The 11,939-nt window shown below is 45.9% G+C and overlaps 1 protein-coding gene across 1 annotated transcript in view; it reads right to left on the bottom strand.

Moving 5' to 3' along the window:
• Kiaa0319 (KIAA0319 ortholog) overlaps positions 1-11,939 on the bottom strand; it is a 60,589-nt gene that overhangs the window by 36,656 nt on the left and 11,994 nt on the right. The window contains exons 3-8 of the mRNA XM_023700010.1: positions 10,827-11,004; positions 7,688-7,786; positions 6,014-6,111; positions 4,971-5,058; positions 3,570-3,662; positions 1,108-1,240 (exon numbers count right to left, since the gene is read on the bottom strand). Coding sequence (XP_023555778.1) covers positions 1,108-1,240; positions 3,570-3,662; positions 4,971-5,058; positions 6,014-6,111; positions 7,688-7,786; positions 10,827-11,004 — 689 coding nt within the window. The remainder of the gene's footprint in view (positions 1-1,107; positions 1,241-3,569; positions 3,663-4,970; positions 5,059-6,013; positions 6,112-7,687; positions 7,787-10,826; positions 11,005-11,939) is intronic.

Here is an 11,939-nt window from a genome sequence, read left to right as displayed (position 1 = left end):
AAAAAAAAAACCCAAAAAGCAAAACATACACACCTCCAACCCAAAAATCTTACTTACACTGCAAAATTTTACCATAAACAGATTCTAACATTAAATAATGAGACTGAACTAAGAATCTACAATGTATCACTATAGTACCCAACATGATGCTGCAGAAAGTTTGATGGCTTGCTATCATGGTCAACTGCTTTCCCGTCACACCTTGACAGCACATTAGCTCCAGCAGCAAAGAAGACTGAGGAGTGTACGCGCTCCTGCGGGGACTCTACTACCAGGTCATACCTGTACCTTAGGTTCAGGTTCCCAGGAACCGCCCTCCTAGCCGTTCCCTCCAATCATCTACAAGCCTTCAGAGTGTCTACCTTCCCTGCTCTCTCCTCCTCCACAGACAAGGGAAAGTTCAGAAAGTCTTCCTTCTCCTCCACACCACACACTGAAATAGGATCCAGAGCCAAAAGGGAATGAATTACTGGTCCAGACATCAGCATCCACAAATCTCAGTCACTTGCTGAGCAAAAGAGACCAGGCAAACAGCAGTAAACCCTGTATGTTCCCATTAGTGCAAATTCTAAAGAAGCCCAATAATTAACAGTGACAGAAAGCAGTTCCCATCTGAGGAGGAGAGTGCAGGAAAGGGTTGCAGGAGAGGGGTATGGGGGAATGGGGACAATGGGAATGGACAATGGTGAGAGCTTCAAAGGTAAACACCTGTGTCAAAACACATCAAACATTTTCCTTTAAATATACACAGTTTACATACAGTCCTTCTGTTAGACTTTTAAAAGTTGTAAAAAGGGAAAGATTCCAATAATTATGCAATTACCAGATAATCACACAACTGTGCTATGCTTTCACTCTGAAGATGTAAACAAATAGGCCAAAAGAGGCTATCCTTCTACTCTCCCTGACCTCTGCAATCAGGAAACGGGCACTTTTGATGTGAACTGACTGACAAAGATAACCCGTGCACCCAGGCAGCCGTCCAACCCCCTCCCAAGAACTGAATCGGCCTTGCTGCCATGAAAAACAGCGCTTGCACAACATCGATGTAAGCCCACGGTCAAAACATAAGCGGTGGAAATCACAATCAAAGCAGGGCCCACTTGCCTGAATGTATAGTTACCAGGAACGAGGTGAGACAAGTATAAGACGGGGGAATCAGCAGAAGTCTTCTCTTCTAAGAAAGGCCCGCTAACTTCTTCCCAGTGATAGCTCACTATTTCAGTATCATCTGTACTTTCTACAAGATTAACAGATAAGAACTAGGATGAAATACAACAAGAGAAAAACTAATTGTATTTACCACACACAGACACTCCTCATTTAACGACCCGGCTCTGCGCTTGCCACTCGGTTGTTAACTGAATTGACTGCTAAACCCGGATTTGTGTCAAGTATGTACAGCACAGCATTCTGAGCAAAGAAATAGCCAAGGGATGCTCCAGCCTGATAACTTTTTTTTTATTTATATAACTCTTACATGCATTAGTGTAACGTATAACAGAACATAAAACTGCTATACTGCACGGCATGATTGCAAAAATGACAGTACTACATAAACACCACATACTGTACCAAAACAAAAAGACACTGGGGCTCTATAAACAAGATGCATGTAACTGCACCAAAAAAAGATGAGTTATAAGTCCATCAGCATGCCTCAGTGATAAGTTCAAATAGCAGCTGAACAGGCAAGGTGTTAAATGAGGAATATCTGTATTTAAATTCACTTTATATGAATTGGACCCTTGCACAGATGGCAGAGGTATATTATGCAATAGAAAGAGGGAGCTATTTTCCTACTCCCTACATTACCAGGACTCTTTTCCTCCTGGATATGCACCAAATTTGAGTGAGGCAGCTCCCACGCAGCTGAATATTTCAGAGGCACAGTGACGGTGCTGCTGCGGCGTGTAGCCCCGGAAATGCTGCCTCAACCCCTCCCGACCCCAGCATGTGACACCCTGTGCACAGTTTCACCTAAGGATCTGGATGAACAGGTTCCTATGGACACTGTGAACAGCGGCCTACCCATAATTTATAAAATGTCTTTTGTTGCATTAACTGTTAAGGTATAAATCCAGAGAAAGCTGCATCCCGCATGAAAATTTTCCATTTGAAAGAAAGAAAATTGTTTTATGCAGAGTCACAATTACAGTCCTGGAAAGGACCCAGTGGCATCAAAGTTGTTAAAAGAAAGAACAAATTCATGTGATGGACTGATAGTTCCCAGTAACTAAGTCTTACAACTGAGTCATACTGAGCTCGTCAAAATGGAATGCTTTTTGTCCTGTAAATATTTCCATAGGAAATATACTTTATTTTAAATACAATGAATAGGTGCAGGTGGGTGGGTGGATATGGCGCCCTACATCGGCCAGCTGACAGGGTACTTCCTCCCAACAACCAGGACACCTTCTGTAATGCTGATACATCGCTCCAACTTGTGAAGTTCAGAAGCTTAACTAAGTGGCTTGGAAGTTCTACATCCGGGGTGTAGAGGACTTGCCCTTAGCACTCTAAGATGTTGAGAACTGTGTCAACTTGAGAAGTTTAGAAGTTTTGCTAAGCCACTCAGCAGGTCCTCCCTTTGTCAACATCTCACCCTGTGCAAGAGCAGGGCACTGAGATGGCCTGAGCGCTACACCGGCCCCCAGGGGTGGCGCAGCCTGCTTGCAACGTGAGGGAGGAGAAGAGGCTTGTTCTGCAGCTTGTATCCTTGCTGCCTCTGCTCGCTTCAGCCACCTCAAACAGTTGCCCCTTACCATGCCACCCTGCCTTGGAGCCAGCTGATTACAGTCTGAAACCTTCACAACTGTGAGCTGAATAAACATTTCCTTCCTTAATTTGCTGTGTTGGGTATTTTGGTCAGCAATAAGAGAAAAGTAACTAAGACACCTACTCTTTTTTTTCATATTTTAAATTAATTTTATTGAGAAAAAGTTGCAATGTGACAGCTTCAAAACAGGTTGGTAGGAGAGTTACAACAATTAATACATTGCATATTGTTTTCTTTGTAGTAATCATTCATAGCACAAGATGTAGACATGATATCATGTAGGACACCTACTCTTATTTTGCGCAAGATTCACCATTAGCTTTGTGATTAAATGCACAGAACACGCAGGTACCGAGTACACAGGGTACCCAGCTCGAGCCCAGGATGTGTACGGAGGCTGTTCTCACTGGGGGCCGCGTCACACATGCTGCTCGCTGCTCCAGGGAACAAACTCTGGGCTAAATTACCAAATGAAACGCTACCTATGCCCAAGGAGACAAACCCACTCAGAGTTCTTTAAAGTAAAAACTGCCAGTTACACATGTCACAAACATCCAAAGAAAACTGTCCAATAATCATTCTAATGTTGCATCAAACAGCTGAACCCTAAAGAACATAGCCTAAACAAGGACATGCACCCGAAGGGCAATGCGACAGAAGGAGGGAGAAGAAACTGAAGATGGTGACTGATCAGCAAGTTGGCCTGCAAGTTCCCCACCCTGAGGCACAGCACCCCTTAAACCTGGCTGCATGGGCCCAGGGAAGACCCGAAACATCGGTCAATACTCACGACTGCCATCGAGGAGGGCCGATGTCAGGGGCAAAGTGAGCTCTTGTGCTTGTGGATTAACAACAGCTACGGGTGGCAGGTTGTCTCTCTGAGCTGTGTAAGAGAAAAAAGGACAGTGGCTAAGGCCGCCCCATGTACCCATGTTGATAATCAAACAGACCGCCTGCTTTCTACAGACCGATTACAATCATCCTGTCAAGGAGTTTATCCCAAAGGCCTGGACTCTGGAAACCCTTCACTTCCTGGAATGACCAGAGGGTGACTTTAGAGCTCACTTTTCTGTGTCAGGAAAGGAGACTTGGTAACAGCCTCGCCTCCTGCGACGAGCTGGGTCTCCAATCATTGACTGAATGTGCCCACTGCCACCACCATGCTGATTGCACAGGCTGAGCCTACAGCCCGCCGAGGGGTGGCAGAGATGGGAGGTTGGCTCATGTCATGTCCAGTGTGCAGGCCGCAAACATGTCATCCAGCCAGGGCTGTGCCCGCTGCAGCCTATTTCTAAGTCGCTCAATCTGCAAGTAGTGATGGGCTGCAAACCCGAGGTGCCCTACGTGACTGTTTAAATTCTCACTCTCTAGAACTGAATCATGGGGGCTGGTGAGATGGCTCAGTGGTCTAAAGCACCTACTTAGAACAAGCTTAGCAAAGCACAGGGACCAAGGTTCAATCCCCAGCACCACATGCCAGCCAGCCCCGCCCCCTGGTGGGCTGAGCTGGACACACACACACACACATAAATAAATAAAATTTAAAAAAAAGAACTGAATCATGGGGCCAGACTAAGCACTATGGCTTGTGTCTAGTTGTCCCCCACAAGGCCTCACGCAGTTGTGGGGCAGACTTCTAGAGTCTGTGATCAACTCATGAGTGAGTGCTGCTGGGATTATAGGTGTGAGTGCTGCCAGGATTATGGGTGTGAGTACTACTCCCAGCCTGGGGCAGACAACCTGAATGCAACTTAAGGGAGACAGACTTGCTCTCTGTAGCCGCTGTTGCTGCTACTCCTCCATTTTGCTCTTGCTCTTGGCTGCTGCCATGAACTGCTGCCCTTGGCCATGTGCCGCTCTGCCTTGGAGCCAGCTGAGTATAGACTGAAACCTCCAGTAACTGTGAGCTAAATAAACCTTTCCTTCCTTCATTTTGAGTGTCAGATTTGTCCCAGCAACGAGAAGAGTAACTGAGACACTAAGCATCCTGCAGAGAAGGCTAAGGTATAATTTGTCACCCCAGTACCAAACACTATACAGAAAGCAAAAGAAACCTGCCAAAAACATGATCCTTGCATGTTTTCTATACAGTGGAGCCTAAGGTAAAAATGAAATATATACCTGTGTCATCCAGGTGTCAAAACTTAAGATCACCTGAGCAACACGAGGCTGATGTCTCTCACCAACTCACCTGGCTGAACGGTCACATTGACGAATCCCTCTCCAAAGGCATTGTCGCTAGAAACGGTGACTTTGAGGGCATAGAATCCTGCTGACAGCTGCAACCCAGAGAAAAGTCAGTTACACAGGTGAGCATGCAAAAGTCATGGCGGACCTGCAACCCGGAGGCCACAGCCCCCACATCAGCATCAAGAGGGCTCAGGAGAAGGTCCCGTTTCCAGCTGTCTGTGGACTGCCACATGTTGGAGGTCACTAAGACAAGCCATTCCTTACCTTAGCAACAGACATCACAGCAGTTCCCATATAACATATATGGGCCAACTTTGCCTTTGTTTTAGTTGTTTTTTGTTGTTGTTGTTTTAATTTTCAGTGCTAGGTATCAAACCCAGGCCCTTGTGAATCTAGGCAAGTGCTCTACCACTGAGTGGCGTCCCCAACCCGGCGTCATGAATTTCTGGTCCAGCGACACGGAGAGGCTCAAAGGAAGACACCAAGGGCACTGGATAGGAAGCCAGCACCCAAGCAGCAGGGCCCATTCATTTCTCTAGCTGCGCCAGGAAGAGCCCTGTTTCTCCATGTGAAGGCCTTTTCTCTTGGAGGAGCATCTGGCACCAAAGCATAGATAAAACCTGGAATGGCACTGAGGGCAGCTCTGGAAATGTGCCCGACTGGGAACGGAGATAAGAGCGTCTCTATTGCTACAAAGACTGTCAGAACAGACGGGGCTGGGCACCAGCTAACTTAAATGAAGAAAAGCTATGCAAAAGCCAATTGCGTTAACCATCTCCCTGTCTACTTACATGCTTCAAAATTTATGCTTGTCCTCTTTTCATTTCTTTCTGACATAGCCCCACTACGTTGCCAAGACCGCCTCTATCTCCTGGGCTTCCTCCTGCCTCAGTCTCCCACGTAGGAGGGACTGGACGTGTGCACTATCACACCCACCTTCTTCCTTTGCCCTTAATCATAAGAGTAAATTCTGGGTTCAGCAGCTGAGAGTATTAACTGGACTCCGTGGTATGCTGCCAAACGTAACACACTGCGGGCACTTACATGAGACAGCTTAAGAGTCTGTGTGTTTCCCAGCTTGAGTTCATCTTGGTAGCCCACAGGGTGGCTTATCAAGCTCCACTCATAGTTGTAGGTTGTATCTGGGAGCAAATCAGAAACAGGAGGAGTTACCATTCTGAGAGGCCACTTCAGAGCCTGGGCCGAGGGGAAGGAGATGTTAGCTCCACGCTTAGCAGTCCTGGCACCTTAGGTCCATGATGGGGAGCCTTTTCAAGAACCTGTGCCACTGGTCCGCCACCACTGCTTAGAGCTACTACACTCTCCTTTTACCCATTATCCAAGTAGTGAGTAACAAAGTTCCCATGTTTTTTAAAAGTAGCATTTTTTTTTTATTATACAAACATACAACTAACATAAAATGTAGAAAATATGCAGACCCTCCCTAATGTCACTGTTAGCACTCAAGGACTTTGTTTCCAGGGTGCTACCCCTGACTATCCAGATCAACTTAACAATATCATCCATTGTACTTCTTGTCCTTTTCATAAAAGGCACGGAGATTTCAACTCACTTGCCCTTTGAAGGGGTTTAAGGACACAGAAATAAATTAAGCATCCATGTTAAGCCAAAGCTGTCTCCCACCTTCAGGTAGTAGTAAATATGAGGTGTCTCATTTCAGGTGATTGAAACTCAAATTCAGATATTACCACTGTTTACAAAATTTTGGCCTATATGTGATAGGGAGAAAGATGAACAGGCAATGTGTGATATGTGCACAACAGGGCATTATTTAGTTACTAAAAGGTCACAATTTTGTCATTCGTAGAAAAATGAATTGATCTGGAAATTGTCATACGGACCAAAGTAAGTCAAACTTAGAAAGGCAAATGTTACATAAAAAAGATGACACGAAAACCATAATTATAGGGGCCGGGGAGATGGCTCAGTAGAATAAGCGCTTCCCTGGCAAGTATAAGGGCCTGAGTTCAATCCCCGGTTCCGCCAAAAAAAAAAAAAAAAAAAAGAAAGAAAACCATGATTAGACAAGAGGAAGGGAGGAAAAGGGAAGAAGTAATGTGTCAGGGTAGGTAATGAGGGACAAGAATATAATTTAAAAAATGTATACATTGAACTCCAAAAAAGTATGAAATGCGGGGTCAAGTTATGTGCATGTATAAATCTGTAAAAAAAAAATAATAATAACCCCTCATTCATCTGTATAACCTATGTACACTAAAAGGAATAGTGAAAAATCTTCAGAGTGCATTTGACAGGCCACAGGGATAGGTCAGACAGTCACCAAACAGGAAAACAGAGAGGACGAAAAGGTACTGTGGATGTGTGGCCACCTCTCCGTCTTCCCACTGGAAACCTCAGGCTCTCTGGTCACTGCGGACCAGGACCTGGTCAATGACAAGCACTCCTGCTCTAAAGGGACCCTCTGCTTTGTATCATCAGAACTTACTGACTTTCACCCTGTCCATCGCGAGTATGTGCTCCACATTTAATTCCCTGTGCTTTCCTTCCTTTTAAAACTATTCCAATAAGCTTTGATGCTCATGACCACAAGGCTTTGTCTTCCACCCTCGATCCTTGGTTTGCAATGTCACTGAGTGTTGTGGATATGATTCGGCATTATAAAGAATCTATAAAGATGGTGCTAGACATCCCAGCCCTACATACTCTAGCAGTCCCCAAGGGTAGGCAAGCTCTGACCTGGTGGGGGCTCTGGCACAACCAATGCCTTCAGCTCCACCGAGTCTTGGGGTAAGGTGAGAAGGAGGTTATCACCAGCAGACACCAACAGCAACCGGGCTACGGGTTAATCAGAAACAACACATGCCATTAGGTAATGTGATGATTTATATACTGTCCCAGAACAGATCTGTTTTAAGAATCTTTAAAACATAAAACTGTACATTTTTGCAATCATTCTTCCTATCATTTTATCTACCTCTGCCTGAGTAGCTGATTGTGCCCTACACCATGCTGCAAGACAGACTCTACCTTCAAACCATCGACACAGTGGACACTGAGAAGACGGTGAGGGCCCCAACTGTGCGGGGCAAGCGGTCTCACAGGACAGGCAGGCACTACGGATGCGGTGTATTCTCCCTTACTACCAGATCTCCTCCTTCTTTACATACTTTTTGGCAGTACCAGGGACTGAATCCAAGGCCTTCACACTGAGATGCATCCCCAGCCCTTTAACTTTAATTAATTAATTATTTTTTTAAGATATGATCTCACTAAGTTACCCAGGCTGGGCTCAAACTCGTGGTCCTCCTGCCTTAGCCTTCCAGAACGCAGGGATTACAAGCCTACACCTCCACACCCAGCAGTGTGCCATCCTTAGTGATAAAAAGACTATAGTTGTAAGTGTCTCTGTTATTAGTCACACACCACTCAGTTCTGACAGGAACCTCATGAATGACCACTAGTGGGCTTACACCTGAAAGCCTTCCAAGGGAAAACCCAGAGGACCGCAGCACGGGCAGGTTACTGTAACTCAGGCAGCATGGATGCTGACTACATCAAAAGCATGTGACCAATAACCCAGCCTAGGAAACTGTGCTTTATAATGGGGATTTCAGTGTTCAGTCATAGTATGGGGCTGATGGTTTGGCTCAAGCCGACCTTAGTTCCACTTGTAAGGCTAGGTGTCATATCAATAGTTCACACAGAGAAAAGCAAAGTTTTTTTTAAAAAAATCAACAACAAAGCTGAGTGATCTCCAGGAGTCTCAGGAGCAACTGTTATTGGAGCCGGTCTCTCCAGCACACCCTCCTCACCCATGACCTCTACCCGCTGGTGTCATCAGGCCAGCGACAGAGGAGCTCCTGGGCTCCCCCATGCTCACTGACTCAGCCCTGGAAGTCATCAGTGGGGACCCAGCAAGGACAGAGGTCTAGGTCTCTATTTTATGACAAAGAAAATGAGCCCTAAAAGGGCAAAGTTGTCCAGTGCTACAGGGATAGTTAAGAGTAGGCCCACCAGTATTTAATTTAAATGTGTCTTTCAGTGAACCCTTACCGTGCAGATAGAACTATGCTGGACACTATTCCGAAGGCCTCAAAATAATGGGTTCGTCTACTCCTCCCCCTATGCAGTAGTGAGAAGCTGGAGTTGTCTGAAAAACACACATCTGTCTGACAGCCCTACAGAATGTTTGGTCCCTGCCTACTGGGACATCATGACACTGGAGACAGAACATGGTACATTCAGAGCCAAAATTATCTTGGACTATCTTAGGCCCTCTAGAAAAATACCTAGTTACCTCAGCCCTCGTGTCTGACCTTGCAGTCTCTCGACTATGAGGTGAGTGTCCTGGAATGTGTGGCTGAACTTACGCCGACCTCAAGCCCGCGCCAATCCTAAGCTAACAATGCCATTATGAGACAGCTGAGCCCAGCAGGGCATTTGCTGAGTGGACCGACTTACGACTGCTCTCTGAGTATAAAAGCTCATGTAGCCTCTTTCCACACGTCATTCAAAGTAATGTGAGTTTCTGGGCCACTCTTAGTTGGCTAAGAATAAAGTATTTTCTCACTTCCTTTATTTTTGTAGATTTCCTTTAAAGCAGAGTTGTTATTTCCTACTGACTACAGCTATTGACAAGAGCCCAAGGAACCTAATTTCAAGGCCAGTTCTTTTTCCACATATTACACAGCTTCTCTTCTACCATTATCCACTTCTCCCCTGAAGCTTCAGATCAAAATAAATAATGAAATAAAATGGAGTAGGGCCCTTAATGGGCTGAGAAGGGCACTGCTGATCAGAGCTCAGACACATCCACAGCTGAGCCACTGAAGTGGCTGTGGCCACCCCCACTCAGCACATGAACCTTTGCAACTTTTTTTTCTTTTTTAAGAAGGAAAGATATATTTTGGCTCACAGTTTGTACAGATGATCTTTGAAACTTTTACTCCTGCTGACCTTCTGGAGAACAGACCCCTCCTCCCACACATACCCAAGCCTGTTTCTTTGTTTTGTTTTGTTTTGTTTTGTTTTGTTTTGTTTTGTTTTGTTTTGTTTTGTTTTGGTGGAACTAGGGATTGAACTCAGGCCCTTGAGCTTTTCAGGCAAGCACTTATTCTACTGAGCCATCTCCCCAGCCCCCAAGCCTGTTCTTACAAGACAGTTTAACTCTGCCAGCACCCACCAGCTCCTATCCAGGGAGGCACTGACCAGCCCTGCTCGGGGCTGAAAGCTACAGATACAGCCGCCACTGGGACAGCTTTGGGGCGCATTTTCAAGACTACCGGATTTACAGGTATGTGCCACCATACTCAGCCTCATTATACACTTTTAATGAATCTTACTACCTTGGGTCAACTTCATGCTGCTTTCATCATACAAATCTGATCATTTTCTTTCCCTGCTTAAGGTCATTCAGATATTCTCTATGCCTATCCAATAAAACACATACTCCTTAGCACAAAATACGCGACTTTTCAGAATCGTCCCTATCTTAACACTCTAGGTTCATACTTTGCCCTTCTCTTTACTCACTCCTGGGAATAATGACCTCTGTCCAGGTCACCCAGACTGTCACAGGAGCTCTTCCATGTCTGTTGTCTTGCAATGAATGGGAGGAAGGGCGTAAAGACAAACCCTGTAAGACTGGTGCCCCGACAAGATGAGAAGCCTAAAAAGCTGCCCCAGATTCAAGGTCCTGCTCACCTCCCTCCGTCTCTCTCCCTCCAGGAGCAAGGGCAGCATCACACCACCCAGCTACCTGTCAGTCTCCTCTCCCTCGGCCATCAAGCCACTGAGGGAAAGACAATGCCCAACACACCTATTATTCCCAGGACACAGCACTGTTTCTGGCCCCTGGCAGATGCCCAAAAGTTACCTGTCCTGGGAGATATGGGGTGCTCAGAAGTGGAAGCTCCAGGGGCGACAGCAATGGTGGGAAGTGCCGGGGTGCTGAGCTCTGGGCTCCACTCAGTGACACTGTGAATTGGGCTTCTCTCCAACATGGCTGGGGTGAACTCCAGGCTGTCAGGAGGACCTTGAGAAGGCATTAGAACCTACGAGATCAGTTACAGTGATAAATTGTCAGGAAAAAAAGCAACGACCTCTTCAAACAACACATCTACACTAACATTTTTTCATAAATAAAAGTGAGAAACATGAAAAAAACTGATGAATATTGAAAAGCCCTGGAACACTAGACCTTCTTTCAAATCATATTCTCTCTGCTAAATGGCAGTGCAAACCTGTAATCCCAGCACTCCAGACGCTGGGACAGGAGGACTGCTTCAAGTTTGAGGCCAGCAGAGGCTATGAATGAATTCAAACCAGCTGGAACTATACAGCAAGTCCTTGTCTCACTGAGCATGATGACGCATGCCTGTAGTCCCAGCACTTGGGAGGTTGAGGCAGGAGGTTTGTCGCTAGTTCAAAACCAGCCTGGGGCACAAAGTGAGGTCAAGGCCAGCCTGAACTGCATAGTGAGACCCTGTCTCAATTAGACAAAAAAAAAAAAAAAGACCCTGTCTCAACATCAACCTCGAATCCTCTCTTCTATGTATTAAAAATATAAGGCAGGACTGAAGGGACTGGAGGCAGCAAGATGGCGCAGACTCAGGGCACCAGGAGGAAAGTCTGTTACTACTATGATGGGGATGTTGGAAATTACTATTATGGACAAGGCCATCCAATGAAGCCTCACCGAATCCGCATGACTCACAATCTGCTACTCAACTATGGCCTCTACCGAAAGATGGAAATCTATCGCCCTCACAAGGCCAATGCTGAGGAGATGACTAAGTACCACAGCGATGACTACATTAAGTTCTTGCGCTCCATCCGTCCGGATAACATGCCTGAGTACAGCAAGCAGATGCAGAGATTCAACGTTGGTGAGGACTGTCCAGCATTTGATGGCCTGTTTGAGTTCTGTCAGTTATCCACTGGTGGCTCTGTAGCAAGTGCTGTGAAACTTAATAAGCAGCAGACGGAC

Source organism: Octodon degus, unplaced genomic scaffold (genome assembly GCF_000260255.1).
Source record: "Octodon degus isolate 3935 unplaced genomic scaffold, OctDeg1.0 scaffold00119, whole genome shotgun sequence".
Classification (NCBI taxonomy): Eukaryota; Metazoa; Chordata; class Mammalia; order Rodentia; family Octodontidae; genus Octodon; species Octodon degus.
The sequence above is the reverse complement of the archived record's forward strand: the minus strand, read 5'-3'. Positions and strand labels throughout refer to the sequence as shown.